Below are 17,478 nucleotides of genomic sequence, written 5' to 3'. Positions count from 1 at the left end.
AAAAGACAGACGTGTCAATGTCAGGCGGAATAATGAAAGTGTTTTCTAGTTTTATTGACTTGACACGCTTTGAACGTCATATATTTTAGCCATGCACTGTTATGTATCTCTTCTCGAACGCACTTGACATGGTCACATTACGAAATGCGCCAAGACAGCTGACATTCCTGGTGTTGTGGCTAAATACTGTGGTTAATCTGTGCCACGGAAATGGGGCACTCCATGATGCTGACAACACGAATCGCGTCCGAAATGAACCTCTTGGATCAGTCGAGTAAGTATACTAGATTGTGTGTATTTATTCGACTTGACTTACTCGGTTCTTCACTCCCCTTAAAATTAGCCTGGAATAGGTGGCATTCTTGGAATGTTGAGACTAACTGATAAATTAGACACAATTAAAATTTGGAACTTGGGTAATTTAAAGTTTAGGCCTACAAATTATGACCACAAATCAATGAAACACACGTGGCACTGTATTCTGTCATTAATATACAAGCATAGCATTTGAATTGTGACTGAAGTAGTTTTCATAATTAAAGCAAACCAATTTCTACAACTTAACGTGCATGGTGATCCAATTTTGCTGGTCAACTTGCTTTAGGTTGAACACAATGCCCAATATTTTATACAAGACTAGAAAAAAAGACATGTTTTTAGTTTTTATTTTCATTAATGACTAAGTGTTTCAGCTGTAACTTTTGCTCCAGATTCCAGCTGTTGATGTGGTTGAGATCAGTAGAGACCTACATAAAGACATGTTCTGACATAATGGTATATCATATGCACTTAGGAGAGCTGTAATCTGATGTACACATATGCATGTAAGTGGGATTGCTATGTGACTCTTGTGTCATGTAAGGGTCATAGAAACGCAAAGAGTCTTTTCCTATAGTAGTATATAGGATTACCATATTAACTAGGGATATAGTGACATGTGTTGACATAATTTATATGGGACGCAGATATGTTCCAGTTTGACTTTCAAATACCTAAAGTGATTGTTTTTTTTTTGGTTTTTTTTTTAATAACAGTTTTCCTTTCCATGTTGGCACCTAAAACTTATTTTTTCATGCCAATTTCAGAGATCCTATGGAAGGCATGGATATCTTGTCACCCTACAAATTCCATCATGGACCTAGACATGGAAATCGCCACATTCGAGAATGCCAGAAAATAAAGTATGGGAATTCAACCTATTCTTTTGTGGCTCCACATGGACTCCTATCAAGGGAGATTACTCTTCCAATTGCAAACACAAAACTTGTTGTTAAGGAAGTAGGAGAATACTGGAATAAGCGTCGTGTACATGGTCACGTGACATTTGTTAACAATCCTGTGCAGACAGTTGCAGTGTTAGAGCCACTTCATCAGGGAACCTGTCAGAAAGGAGGCGCAGAGCGAGCAACGGTGATCAAAAGTGCTGAGCAGAGAAACTGTCTAGTTGCAATTAATGCAGGGTTCTTCAATACAAAAACAGGGGAATGCCTTGGTAAGGAATGTTGTAAAATTCAGTAGAATGTCTTTAAAATTTTTTTTTGTCAGGTTTCAGATATATTATTGCAATTTACTTCATATCAATGGACATTTTCAAAATTCCAATAATATAATGAATGACAATGGTTTAACACCATGTCAGCAATATTTCATCCGTATCACGGCCATCCATTAATAGACACATTTTGTAAAGTAAATTTGATTGATTATGCCTCCTGTTTTTAATTTCGAATTTTGTGCTGTTGATATTTGTATTTATTTATTTATTTCATTGGTGTTTTATGCTGTGGTCAAGAATATTTCACTTATACAATGACCGCCAGCATTATGGTAGGAAATAACGGTTCAGAGTCCGGGGGAAACCCACGGCCATCTGCAGGTTTCAACAACCTTCCCATGTAGAGCCAGGAAGGAAGCCGGTATGTGCTACGCTTAATCTCAAAGCGTCCGCATTGGTTAGAGGCTTTCGGATCATTGCACTGGCTAACTACCTGAGCCACGGAGGAGTGAGGACCCTTTTAGTTTTGTATGAGTTGTAACTAGATTTCTTTTGTGAGATATAAAAAGGTGTTAATTTTCAGGAAATGTTGTCAGTGATGGAAGACTTGTGCAGGACTCTGGAGGAATTCAAAATGCTCATTTTGGAATTTTAAAAAATGGAAGTTTATTTTTTGGGTGAGTGAATCATAAGTACATGTATGTAAAGATAATATATTATATTATTTTACATGTATATTTTATGCTTTGTCTACATTAAGAGTCCTAGTGCTGTATATATCCCCTTCTATGTTAATAATTCCATGATTCATCATGTGTCTTTTTCATGGAAATGTTTGTATTTATTATTCTATCAAACCATTCCCTTACATACATATGGTAGGGCTGTTGTCATATTGTCTTGAGCAAGTTTTAAGGTATTTTGGAATGTGTTGATTGCTTTATAATTATTAGTCACATTATATTTCCAAAAGATATCTATCTGAATCCTTCCTATTGGAGACGGATTTTTTACAACTTGTGGGTGGAGTGTTTTGGGTGATACGAGATGGAGAGAGCCACCTAAATGAGAGTATATACCTGGAATGTGAAGACACAGAGGAAACAGGTAAATACAGGTGGTGTGTCTGTGTGATGTAGGATGTAGAGAGACACCTCAATGAGGGTAAATACCTGGTGTGTGAGGAAACAGGTTAATACAGGTGCTGTGTCTGTGTGATATAGGATGTAGAGAGACACCTCAGTGAGGGTAAATACCTGGTGTGTGAGGAAACAGGTAAATACAGGTGGTGTGTCTGTGTGATATAGGATGTAGAGAGACACCTCAGTGAGGGTAAATACCTGGTGTATGAGGAAACAGGTTAATACAGGTGCTGTGTCTGTGTGATATAGGATGTAGAGAGACACCTCAGTGAGGGTAAATACCTGGTGTGTGAGGAAACAGGTAAATACAGGTGGTGTGTCTGTGTGATATAGGATATAGAGAGACACCTCAGTGGGGCATACCTGGTGTATGAGGAAAGAGGTGAATACAGGTGGTGTGTCTGTGACATAAGATGTAGAGAGACACCTCAGTGAGGGTAAATACCTGGTGTGTGAGGAAACAGGTAAATACAGGTGGGGTGTCTGTGTGACATAGGATGTAGAGAGACACCTCAGTGAGGGTAAATACCTGGTGTGTGAGGAAACAAGTAAATACAGGTGGTGTGTCTGTGTGACATAGGATGTAGAGAGACACCTCAGTGAGGTATACCTGGTGTATGAGGAAACAGGTGAATACAGGTGCTGTGTCTGTCATGTCTGTGTGATAAATGATAGAGATACATGTAGACACCTCTGTGTGATTATATACCTGGTGTGTGAGAAAACAGGTAAATACAGGTGCTATGTCTGTCATTTCTGTGTGATAAATGATAGCGGTACATGTAGACACCTCTGTGTGATTATATACCTGGTGTGTGAGAAAACAGGTGAATACAGGTGCTGTGTTTGTCATGTCTGTGTGATAAAGGTTGGAGACACACGTAGACACCTCTGTGAGGGCGTATACTTGGTGTGTGAGAAAAGAGGTGAATACAGGTGCTGTGTCTGTCATTTCTGTGTGATAAAGGTTGGAGATACATGTAGACACCTCTCTGAGGGCATATACCTGGAATGTGAAGACACAGAGGGAGCAGGTACTTGTGAATACAGGTGCTGTGTCTGTGTGATACCAGTGCTGTGTCTGTGTGATACCAGTGTTGTGCCTGTGTGATACCAGTGCTGTGCCTGTGTGATACAAGTGCTGTGCCTGTGTGATACAAGTGCTGTGTCTGTGTGATACAGGTGCTGTGTCTGTGTGATACAGGTGCTGTGCCTGTGTGATACAAGTGCTGTGCCTGTGTGATGCAAGTGCTGTGTCTGTGTGATACAAGTGCTGTGTGATACAAGTGCTGTGTCTGTGTGATACAGGTGCTGTGTCTGTGTGATACAGGTGCTGTGTCTGTGTGATACAGGCCTGATCCATGCAGGAGATGAATGCTATTTCCCTGTGTTGAAGCGCTGTTTGGGCATGTATATATTTTATGCATTCCATTTTATAGAATGTATGTATGCATGGGTTTTTACATCGTACTTAAAAAATTTTCATTCATATGACAATGGAGAGTCATTAGGTGTGTGTGTATATCAGGTGAAATCATTGAACGTTTATTTATTTGATCGGTGTTTTTCGCTAATTTCAAGAATATTTCTCTTATACCACTGCAGCCATCATGGTGGGACAATCACTAAATGTAAATGTATGTTTGTGTACATATACAGCATATGACACCTTTCGATCTCAGTTGTTAACATACGCTGTATTGTTGAACAAAAACACAGATTACTCTGATGATAAAATTGATGCCATTTTTCAGTTTACATAAAGTGCTTAATAAACCTATGCCTTTTATATCTACACAGGAACATTGCAGACATTTGCAGATGTTAACTCTGCCCGGACTGTGATAGGTGTGGACAAGGATGGTCGTGTGATCATTGTACAGATGGATGGCAAAACCCACAGTAATGGGTATGTATGGCCAAACTCACAGTAATGGGTATGTATGGCCAAACCCACAGTAATGGGTATGTATGGCCAAACCCACAGTAATGGGTATGTATGGCCAAACCCACAATAATGGGTATGTATGGCCAAACCCATAGTAATGGGTATGTATGGCCAAACTCACAGTAATGGGTATCTATGGCAAAACCCACAGTAATGGGTATGTATGGCCAAACCCACAGTAATGGGTATTTATGGCCAAACCCACAGTAATGGGTATGTATGGCCAAACCCACAGTAATGGATATGTATGGCCAAACCCACAGTAATGGGTATGTATGGCCAAACCCACAGTAATAGGTATGTATGGCAAAACCCACAGTAATGGGTATGTATGGCCAAACCCACAGTAATAGGTATGTATGGCCAAACCCACAGTAATGGGTATGTATGGCCAAACCCACAGTAATGGATATGTATGGCCAAACCCACAGTAATGGGTATGTATGGCAAAACCCACAGTAATGGGTATGTATGGCCAAACCCACAGTAATGGGTATGTATGGCCAAACCCACAGTAATGGGTATGTATGGCCAAACCAAAACTAATGGGTATGTATGGCAGCCCTGTAAATTGGGATCTTCCTGAGGTTTGTTGAGGTCATTCTACACCAAGGACTTCAGTGACTCATGACAAAGTTATGCGTCAAAGTTCATATTGTATTGCATGGCATTTGGGTTTCTAAGGTTGTTGATTCAAGTCATAGTTTGGTCCCAGCCAATTTGCTGACCTGGATTCTGTGCTAGATTGAGTGTAAAAACAAATGTACAATCCTGCTTGTACTTGCTACCTTCATGTAGGTGATGCTGATATGTAGTCCAAAATGTCAGGAATTTTGAACTGTTTTAAGTAACTGGCTATGATTTTGTGACCTAGAGTCTCAAGAAGAGAAGAAAACATATAATACACAAATAATACCCGCACATGTATGTCCCTCCTGTAATCTTTTGACAAGTAGACTTCTTCCATTTTAGCCACCCAATCCCTGCCCCCCCCCCCCCATCCCCCTGCAAAAAAAACCCCTGGAAGCTCTATAGCCTAGCTACATGCATGAAAAATGAGATAATGAGAGTTCAATTAAAATTTATTTACTAATACTTTTGTTTAATGCCATACTCAAGATCTTTTCACTTCTAATATGGTGGTCACTTTTGTGGGTGAATTTAACGAGAATGCCCGAAGTAAACCACTGAATGTTGGAGAGTTATACCAGCAAACTCTTCATGCAAAACTTCATGTTCAAAAGACCACCATTGACCACTTATTTCCAGCAAGGCACCAAGAACAGTGGAAACATCGGACTCTAGAAAAATTAATTGTCACAGAATCAGACTTTTCAGTTTTATGTGGGAATCTCACCTGCATGTTCATGTGTCTTTATAGTACCTTATAAAATATACAGAGGATGTGCAAAGAGTGATCCATAACATCAGTTTTATTGAACGAGAGGTGTAATTTTCATTTGTCCCACTGCCAAAGGCTTGGAACAAATGAAAATTACATCACAAATGCAATAAATTTGATGTAATGGGTCATGAATTGCATATCTTATTTATCCCATAATTTATTGTCAATGGTTTTAGGTGGTTGATAGAGAAGACAACGTCTGTTTGTTTTGACAAGTATGTGAGATGCGTTCTGATATTGATAAATTTGAAATGGTTGGAATCGAACCACACATTTCAAATAATATAGTTCTAGAAAATATTGTGGAAATTTATGATTTTTGTGAACAGAAAACATAGCACATTTGTTTAGTTTACGTTAAGATGACGAGCTTTAATTTGTTTCAAAAATATCAGCAGTCAAAATAGCTTATTTATCTAAACATATGGCTCCAAAATTGTGACCTAAATCTAGGTCATTTCTCTATGACAACTGACGTCACCCGATGACTTACAGGGTGGGAGGATGACTTACATGCTGAACGAAATATTTAAATTTAGGCTTTTAATGTGAACAATTCACCTCAAAACTTATTTGCTGGTCTTACTAATCTTCTTGGAACTTAAAATCCAGTTGTCACAGTGGGACCAATTATTGTGTTGGATGTGTCAAATAGAAGGGACTAGATCCAAACATAATCTTGATTGAGGTGCATCAGTTGCAGACCAGTTCATACGCTCAAGACAACTACTCTGGTAAGTTTGTAGGTGTTTAACTGCAAGGAAAATCTGACACTGAGGCATGAGAGTTGAACTTGTACCTTGTTTTAGGTGCACTGCATGAAGCACTTCATTTCCTTTCACCAACCTTTGCCACTTTTCACATTTCGTGAAGATAAATGTTATGCCTATCCAGTGTGCAAAAAACATAATCATTTGGTACCAAGAAACTCCTGTCATGGTGTAGTAAGTGATCTCTAGCTTGTTTGTGTTTTTTTTTTGTTTTGTTTTTTTTTTTCACAGCAACAAACAATAGAACTAGTCCAGTATGCAGTTCACTTTTTCACTGGATAGGCTTGTCGATAAAAGTTCAAGTTATCAATCAAAATTGTGGTTTATTTATATATTCACACCACTGTTTTTATATCACTGACACAGGCAAATTATGGGATAAATACTGGTACCCCCATTATTTAATATGTTTAATATTCATGAAGGTTTTTGTGACGTTTATGATGATTCTTGAAGTTTGACTTGTGTACATTCCAGAATGACCATGTGGGAGATGGTGGACTTCCTGCTTACACTGGGTGTGGTTAATGCCATTAACCTGGATGGAGGTGGATCAGCCACTTTTGTTGTGAATGGAACCCTAGCTAACTACCCCACAGATATCTGGTAAGTGTGAGAATGGAACCCTAGCTAACTACCCCACAGATATCTGGTAAGTTAGAGAATTGAACCCTAGCCAACCACCCCACAGACACCTGTAAGTGTGAGAATGGAACCTTGGCCAACTACCCCAAAGACACCTGGTAAGTGTGAGAAAGGCACCCTAGCTAACTACCCCACAGACACCAGGTAAGTGTGAGAATGGAACCCTGGCCAACTACCTCACATACACCTGGTAAGTGTGGGAAAGGAACCCTAGCTAACTACCCCACAGGCACCTGGTAAGTGTGAGAATGGACCCTGGCCAACAACCTCACAGACACCTGGTAAGTGTGAGAATGGAACCCTAGCCAACTACCCTGCAGACACCTGGTAAGTGTGAGAACAGAACCCTACCCAGCTACCTCACAGATAAGTGTGAGAATGGAACCTTGGCCAACTACCCCACAGATGGTAAGTGTGAGAATGAAACCCAAGCTAACTACCCCACAGATACCTGGTAAGTGTGAGAAAGGCACCCAAGCTAACTACCCCACAGACACCAGGTAAGTGTGAGAATGGAACCCTAGCCAACTACCTCACATACACCTGGTAAGTGTGAGAAAGGAACCCTAGCTTAGGAACCCTAGGATGGAACCATGGCCATCTACCCCACAGACACCTGGTAAGTGTGAGAATGGACCCTGGCCAACAACCTCACAGCCAACTGGCCAACTAGCCCATAGACACAGGTAAGTGTGAGGATGGAACCCTGGCCAACTACCCCACAGACACCTAGTGAGTATGAGAATAGAACCCTAATCAGCTGCCCCTCAGACACCCAGTAAGTGTGAGAATAGAACCCTGATCAGCTACTCCAAAGACACCAGGTAAGTGTGAGAATGGAACCCTGGCTAACTACCCCAAAGACACCAGCAAGTGTGAGAATGGAACCTTGGCCAACTACCCCACAGACACCTGGTAAGTGTGAGAACAGAACCCTAGCCAACGACCCCACAGACACTTGGTAAGTGTGAGAATGGAGCCCTAGCTAACTACCCCACAGACACCTGGTAAGTGTGAGAATGGAACCTTGGCCAACTACCCCACAGACACCTGGTAAGTGTGAGAATGGAACCCTAGCCAACTACCCCACAGACACCTGGTAAGTGTGAGAATGGAGCCCTAGCTAACTTCTCCACAGACACCTGGTAAGTGTGAGAATGGAACCTTGGCCAACTACCCCACAGACACCTGGTAAGTGTGAGAATGGAACCCTAGCCAACTACCCCACAGACACCTGGTAAGTGTGTGAATAGAAGCCCAACAGACAATGCCCAGTTGAAATATGCAGAATTGGTCATGTATGTGTAGGTACAGTGTGTATGAACATATTGACCTATATATATAGGTAGCATCTTAGACAACAACAGTCTACATTTAAATTTCAGATTCAATCATATATATATATATATTGTGTTTTTAGCAAACATGACAAAGAGTATCGCTGTGCCAGGAAAGTTTCCACCATTGTCTGTGTCCACCAACCAGATTGCTCACCAGTCAACTGCAGTGACCACGGTCAGTGTGTCCTGGGTCAGTGTGAGTGTGAGGAGTACTGGGAGGGTCAAGCCTGTGATCGTCTTATTTGTCCACACAACTGCCATGACCATGGAGAGTGTACCTCAGGTGAGTGACGTCATGGTAAAACACAACGTGAAATGTTTGAGCCAACGTATGAAATGTTCTTGAGTATGGTGTAAAATGGTGTAAAATGTCAGTAGAATGAAAAGAATCACTAAATTAATAAATGCATAATAATAATAATAATAATATGCATTGGTTGCAATTATTTGTTGCTTGTGAGCTCACCCGTACAAACTAGAGAGGTTACTTATGTCGTACTGTAGTCAGCGACATCATTGCCGTCAACATCCAATAACAGATAAAAGCAATGTCAACAAGGCAAGTGTTACATGTAAAGGTGGTGTATCTTAAAAAGTCCCGTAATGAATGTAATAAGCTGAGATTCTGCATACATGTAAAAAAGTTCCTGACGTTTGCACCTTTTTTTGTGTATTAGAATCCAAATGTTTAAGTATACTTGAGGTATATTTGCATTCACGTGTCTCCTACAGGTGAGCTCTTTGGTAGCCTTGCTGCAATTTTTTGTGTAGAAAGTTGAAAGTAGCACTGGATTACTAGGGCATTTTGTTCAGCAACCTTTATAATGGCTGATTGGACTCGTTTGTTCACTTGGTAGGGATAATGTGTGACAGTTACTCTAACCACTGAGTTCTTCCGGACTTTGTCTGATTTTCTCCCACTACAATGCTGGCTGCCATCACATCAGTGAAATATTCTTGAGTATGGCATAAAACACAAATCAAATAAATAAACAAATCACAGCACTGAGCTATTTGTACAGGTTTCTCTTAACCCTTGTTAACAGTGCAATCATGTGTTTGTATTACAGGAGGATGTAAGTGTGATAAAGGCTGGCTGGGTAAGACCTGTGACACTAGCTGTCCCCAGGGACAGTATGGTCTGCAGTGCTCTGAGCGCTGTAAGTGTGAGCACGGAGCCTCTTGTAACTCCATCACTGGAGTGTGTGACTGTCCGCCAGGGTATACTGGTGCACACTGTGATAAAGGTAAGACCTGCAGCCGACATTAGTTAACTGGGAAATACTTCACAAATTCACAATATTTAAGACCTCCCCATAATGCTTAGTTTTTGGCGCTGAAAGCTGAAATTTTGGCACATTTGATGTTCTAGAAAATTAGCCCTAAAATCCTATTCCAAATTTTTGACTTAAAGTCAGACTTTAGTATTGTGGAATCAGCCTATGGCTGAGTTTCTTTATAACGGAGAATTTTACACAGTGTATTTTGGTAATAAGGATGCATACAATGTAAGATGAAGCAGCCACATTCCTCACCAAACCTGCCACATGGATATTGTACGCTCACACGTGTACATGTATACGTGGAATTTCCTTGTTCAGGTCTCGAACAGAGTGACTTACTGTATGAACACGATAGAAGGAGTTCTCACAGTATTTATTCCGATCATTTCAGGTTCCTTTCCACAGTTGACTCTATGTACTGTTCATAGATATGTATATATATATATATTTTTTTGTTTGTTTTGTACAAAAATATATAAATGTACAAAAGAAAAAGTAGATACATTTACATACAAATGAAAAAGAGTTGATCCTTTTTTTTTCCTTTTTTCATTTAGTAATGATTAAAATAACTTTTTTTATTCTTATTTAAATTTACACCAGGGCTGTGTGGCAGTTTTATATGACAGGTAATGTTTCATAACTGTATTACACATGCATGTAAGAGATTTTGTGTTCAGTTCAATATATATATACATGAAATGTAATACTCTGTAATAATGTGTATTGTCATTATGACCATCATTTTGTCAGAATGCCCGTACGGTTATTTTGGCCGTCAATGTATCGGGGAATGTTATTGCCCTAATGACTGTACCTGTGATCCCATCACCGGCAGCTGCCAATACTCACTCAACAAAACAAGCCTCCTGACAGGTAAATCATGGTTCCACATGTATAACATTCTTTGATTGTTCAGTGCTTTTCCCTGGCTAATCAAGAGATTTCTTCTAAATTTATTACATGTTATTCATTTATTTGACTGTTGTGTCACACCTTAATTAGGAATATTTCATAGTCCTATGAACATTGTCTAGGAAAGGATTTTTGATTTATTTTTAACAAAAATTTTTGGACCTACACTGTAGTAAAATGCATTTGAAACTTTAGATTCTGTGATGGCCTTTTCTGAACGTATTGGTACCAGTACAAATGTACAGAAATATGAATGCACTCACGAATGGACCTTGAAACAAACTATTTCATGCCAAAAATATGGCTGTGACTTCACCAATATCTTTTAGGACCCAACAGATAACTGTAGAGGCAGAAAGAAAATAAATCAGACTATTTTTCTGGACAGATTTTGATGGTCTTTCATCTGATATATATAATATATGTACTTCATTTTAGTGTGTTTTTTGTCTTTAATATGTGAACAAAAGAAAGTGTAAAAATTCAGTGCTCATTAATAGAACAAACCACATGATTGTACATGGTTGTATGTGTAGTGTGTCAACAAGAAGTAAGCAATTATGTAATTCCAGGTATCACTGGGAGTAAAGGATCTTCATCAAAATTTTTTTTGTAATTCACGCCCTTTCTTCAATCCCTTATTTAAACAGAATATTCATTCTTTGTAATTTTGCCAATATATCTAAGGGTTAAAGAAAATAATTGCAATAAAAAGTATTTCCATACACTCTTGTCTGTCACATACCCACAACAATGTTTTGTTATTTCTACATGTAGCTGCTACATGTTTGATGAGTCAGATGATTGCAGAGCGACACCTGGTGGTTGATCAGCCAGAGCAGTACAGGTAATTTCTCACCAATATTGATACAGTAGTTAGTTTATTAGGATATGGCTAACTTTTTGGTGTGCAGATATTTAGTCAGTGGTGTGTTAGTCAGCTAGGAACAAGAGAAACATGAACAAGGGAAAAGGAAGTTGTTGATTCTGCATGACGGTCTAAACCTTTTCATTGAGTATCCAAGGTTAAACAACTTTTATTAATTGATGTTTTCTAAAATAATACTGAAAGCAGTATTAAACATTTAAGCAAAGAAAAGGATATGTCTCTCTATTGGACTTTATTTCAGATCCAAAGTTTGTATATTAGATCTCCAATAAAGGCAAATACATCACAGCTTAATATACAGAGTATAAATAAAAATACTGTGTCCTTGACTTTTTCAACCTCTTAAAGCATAGTGGAATATATGTCTGCATTTATTATGAAATAAATGATCTGATAAGGATTTACTCGTGTCACTAAAGAAGCAAGCTTCATAAATCTGTGCAGATTTTTTCTCTACATCCAGAGTTCTCTCAGAATGTTTCAGAGTATTGGTTTAGAGGTGGTTGAAAAGGTTGGAGAATTAGGGTACTTGGTTAGAAGGATACAACTTGCCATTTGGCTTTTTCGTGCTCTATTTAGGCTAATCAAAATGTGCTGTTGTTGTTGTTGTAGACTGTGCCTCATTAGCATCATCCTGATCAGTATCCTGGCAGCTTGCAGCATTGTCCTCAACATCTCACTGGTCTGTGCTCAGTGCGTGTGCAGTAAGAGACGGCGTTCACGAAGCAAGCGGGTTTACCGGCATGCCGTGTCTGAAGAGAGTGCAAATGAGGGGGACGGGGAGGATTCTAGTGGGGAGAAAAGTCAAATTGAGGAGGAAAGTAGCTTTATCACACGTCCTCCCCGAAGTAAGCTTGGCAGCAACAAGTATGACTCTATACCACTGAGTGATTCATGAGTGCCTGCTGTTTGATTCACCAGATCTGTCAAATTATCAGGATGGTTTGAACTAAAAGCACCACTCCCACAATACATGTACCGAGTTATTCACCAGGGTTGTGGAGCAGCGAGTTCTGCACCTACAATATATGTACCTAGTTATTCACCAGGTCTGTGGAGCAGCGAGTTCTGCACCTACAATATATGTACCTAGTTATTCACCAGGCCTGTGGAGCAGCAAGCTCTACACCTACAATACATGTTTCTAGTTACTCACTAGGTCTGTGGAGCAGCAGTTCTGCACCTTCAATACATGTATCCAATTATTCACCAGGTCTGTGGAGCAGCAAGTTCTGCACCTACAATGCATGTATCTAATTATTCACCAGGTCTGTTGAGCAGCAAGCACTACACCTACAGGTGTACAATACATTTATCTAATTATTCACCAGGTCTGTTCAGCAGGAAGCACTACTCCTACAATACATCTGTCTAGTTTTTCACTAGGTCTCTGGGGCAGCAAGTTCTGCACCTACAATACATGTATCCAATTGTTCACCAGGTCTGTGGGGCAACAAGTTCTGCACCTACAATACATGTACCCAGTTACTCACCAGGTTTGTGGGGCAACAAGTTCTGCACCTACAATACATATACCCAGTTACTCACCAGGTCTGTGGAGCAGCAAGCACTATTCTTACATGTACCTGGTTATTCACCAGATCTGTGGGGCAGCAAGCTCAAAACCTAGAATACATGTACCTAGTTATTCACCAGGTCTGTGGAGCAGCAAGTTCTGCACCTACATGCACCAAGTTATTCACCAGGTCTGTGGAGAAGCAAGCTCTGCACCTACATGTACCTAGTTATTCACCATGCCTGTGGAGCAGCAAGCGCTGCTCCTACAATACAGATGCCTACATATAGTTATTCATTGCAGAGCAGCATGTACAGTACATCCAGCACTTAATATTTCATCAGGTCTGTGGAGCAGCAAGTACAGATACAAGTACCAGTACCTAGTCATTCGCCAAATATGTGGATTAGCAAGCCCTTCACCTGCACTACAGAGTGTCTCAGAAGTCGTGCACCATTCTCATTTTCATTTTTTTTCTGTGTTTCAAATTTAATACTGATTTTAAATTTTTTTCTCTCTTTTCAGAGTTAATTATGCCTATTAAACTAACAGTAGAAGAAAGAGTTGAATTGGTTTTTATGTTTGAAAGAGATAGGGCAACACACTGCTCTATAGCTCAAGCATTCAACCTCAACCTGGATGGTGTGCGACTTCTCCGACATCCTGCAAAGTGAAAAAAATTTCACTACTGTACATGTAGAATTAATTTGTCAGAAGACACCCTCAAAAATATAGGCCTAATATAATTACTAAAAAGAGTCACTACTCCATACATATAGCTAATAGTGTGCAAGGTTAAACTGTAAAGTCTCTGTTAACTTTTAAAGCACTTGCTGGCCCAAAATAACGTAAAGTGCAAGAAGAGGTGAAGGTTGTTCCTACCACATATACATCATACAGTAGCAGGAAATACAAGAATGGCATCACATCACCATGGTAGCCTGCATTGGAAGTGGAGCCTCTGATTGGTAGAAAATATTTCAATCCAGAATCTCATGAGCCATAATCTGCATTTTGTAGCAGTAAATGCAGAAAATAACAATTCTCAAATTCACATGCCCAAAATATGGCTGATCACTGTGCTCATTTCTTTGGGTACAAAGGCTCTAATGTGGCCAAAAACTGCCCTCCTTTCTGGGTGCAGGAATGCCCTGTTAGGTTGTTTTACCTGTGGTGCTCAAGGTCTACTTCCTGATAAACATAGTGAGCTCCTACATGTAGCCTTGTAGAGCTAATTCATTCATATTTCACATAAATAAATAAATATTGGTAAATGTGATGTATAAAACAAACATTGCTTTGATGTGCCTTGACATTCTCTTTAAGAAAATGCCTGTAAGAATCAGTTGCAGAGAATATATCTCAGTGGGCAGGTTTAGTACACGATTTACCAGTTAAGCAAGCCGCTTTGGTTGCCTAGTGATTAAACAGTTAACGTCGGTAGCTTAGTGGTTAGAGCGTCACCTTGGGAGATTAGAGTTCAAATCTGGGTCGGGTAGTAGCCAAGTAGAAAAAGGGTACTTGTCGCTTCCACACTTGGCGCTCAACATTGAGTGGCTAGAGTTAGGGAACAGGGCTGTAGTGACCATCAGACCATATCAAAGTCAAGTATGTCTTCCATAATGGAGAGAAAGAGAAATTCTATCACATTCCATTAAATGGTGCTATATTGTTACAGCATATATATACTGTTATTCTGTTACAAGACATTTTATTAAACTTCTTATGTAACTGTTGACAAGGAGCCAAATTCATAATAACCTTAAAAATTTCAAGTATGTACCTTTAATAATGATGTAGGTCACATATGAATATGAGTGGCAAAAATAAGTGAGGTTTGGGAAGAATATTATATATAAAATGATATTTGATATTTATAAAAGATTCTGATATATATAAAATGATATTTGATATTTTTCCCACTGCTACAGGTTGCAGTTATCATTTTGCAAATGTGATAAGTTTTGTTTGTTAACTATACCTACACCTTCACCTTACCAAGGCGTTGTTGCGGGTTTTGTTTGAAGAAAGGGAAACAAGTTCAGCCATTTTTTTTATCAGCAAGGCTCCTCACTGAGTATGTCAAAGGAAAAGAAATTGAATTGCAACTTATCTTGTTTCTTGGATATTTTTTCTCTTAGTAGCATTAATGTATTAATAGTATTAAAGTTAATTAATTAATAGTATAAAGTACTGTGAGTTTGTCATATTCGTCGTCGATCATTACTTTTTTGGAACTCTGGTAGTCAGCACAAACGCTGGACTTACGGATCTTCACGTGACTATCTGTTTGCCACCAAATGTGGCATACTTTAATCTTAATTTGGTGGCTTACTTAGCCATTTTTGAATTATATATTATCGACATGTCCATTTATCAGTGTTTTCTGATGCATATCGATCGTTCTATTATTAGGGCAGTTATATATATATATATATATATATATATATATATATATATATATATATATATTAGTTTACCGTATTAACATCAATTAAATGAATAAATAAACAAATGTATCACTGTATTTTACTCTTTGTACATACATGTATTCATACATATATAAACCTTTTTTTTAAATTGTATGCCTTTTCTGGTGTATCATGTATAAAGTGTTCATCATATGTATATTTTATTGAAAAACATTGTGAATTCTATTAACATCAATCGTAAATGGCATAAGATGGCATTTACTCTATGTTTTGTGCACACTAATAGTAAATCATATGACTATGTTATGCTTAAAGCTGTTGTCATGATAGTGTGCAATTTGTCTATTCTGCTAACATCCATCATAAATGGCATAACATGGCATTTACTTTAACTGCCGTTTGTCTATGTTTTGTGTGCACTAATAGTAAATCGTATTTATTTGTTTATTTGATTGGTGTTTGACGCTGTTCTCAAGAATATTTCACTTATACGACGGCGGCCATCATTATGATATGAGGAAACCGGACAGAGCCCTAGAAAACACACGACCATCCGCAGGTTGATGCCAGGCCTAAATCATATGACTATGTTATGCTTACAGTTATTATGGTATTATGGTATGCCATTTATCTATTCTGTTAGCACCAACTGTAAATCACATGTCTATTATACCAACAACTATTTTGCATAAAGGCTTTATCTTGTTAGCCGTTTACATTCAAAAGAAGATATCCTGGCCGTAAAGAATGAAACTGTGTCCATCATATTGTGATATAATTCTTAGAGGAATAGATGCACTTTGTAATGAGTTTATATGAGACCAATTCAGTCGGTTCTGGCAAATAAGTCCTTAATTTAGTATTCCTTTGCAAATTAGCAATATCATGCAGCGACCACCAACATGTCCTACGCTAAAGCCTTAAGTGAGTTACCCATGTTAAAGGGAATTATGTTAAGATAGGAGGTGGTCTCAAATTTGACCGATCGACAAACAGACGGACAGAGAGGGGGATTTGTCACAGCTAAGAATTTGACATACGGACCGTAGACAGACAAAGTGACTTATAGATACTATGTATTATTTATAGATTGTAGTTTGTCGCATCTAAGAACAGACAACGTACGTGTGCCACGTAATCCTGGCTAGATATGGCGGCTTTTTCAGGACAACCGGATTCCTGCAACCCTAAACCTGGTCTGGGTCCAGCTGATGAAAGATCTGGTCCTTGACGTAAAAGGCTTATCCAATAAATAAATGAATGAATGAATATCAATTATCAGATTTTATTTGGAACCGAATTGTTTCGAAAGTAGACAAAAATCTTGATTATGTTTGATTTGATGAAATACGTAAATTAACCTGCATGAACAATAACATACAGGTAACGTTTCGTTGCCGACCCATTGTGGATTATGGACCTCCGTGGCCTTGTGGTTAGCGTGCTGGCACAGCACAGTAACCCAGGGGCCTCTCACCAATGCGATCGCTGTGAATTCAAATGCAGTTCATGCTGGCCTCCCGTCCGGTCGTAAGGTCTTCCAGCAAACTGCGGGTGGTCGTAGTTTCCCACCACCCGGCTTCCTCCCACCATACACTGCTGGCCACCGTCCTACAAGTGAAATATTCTTGAGTGCGGCATAAAACATCAATCAATCAAATCGTTGAAGAGTATACCCATCAACTGTGACATGGGTTC

General features: G+C 39.1%; 1 protein-coding gene across 1 annotated transcript; it reads left to right on the top strand.

Moving 5' to 3' along the window:
• The first annotated feature begins 5 nt into the window (after positions 1-5).
• Positions 6-12,885, top strand: LOC135474847 (N-acetylglucosamine-1-phosphodiester alpha-N-acetylglucosaminidase-like). Its single transcript, XM_064754462.1, has 11 exons — positions 6-274; positions 1,086-1,492; positions 2,079-2,172; positions 2,469-2,602; positions 4,438-4,546; positions 7,238-7,366; positions 8,826-9,028; positions 9,816-9,992; positions 10,782-10,904; positions 11,721-11,790; positions 12,445-12,885. Exons 1-11 carry the CDS (start codon positions 102-104, stop codon positions 12,728-12,730), a joined length of 1,905 nt encoding a protein of 634 aa, XP_064610532.1. The 5' UTR covers positions 6-101; the 3' UTR covers positions 12,731-12,885.
• The last annotated feature ends 4,593 nt before the right edge of the window (positions 12,886-17,478 follow it).

Source organism: Liolophura sinensis, chromosome 9 (assembly GCF_032854445.1).
Source record: "Liolophura sinensis isolate JHLJ2023 chromosome 9, CUHK_Ljap_v2, whole genome shotgun sequence".
NCBI lineage: Eukaryota > Metazoa > Mollusca > Polyplacophora > Chitonida > Chitonidae > Liolophura > Liolophura sinensis.
This window is presented reverse-complemented; position numbering and strand designations above follow the sequence as displayed.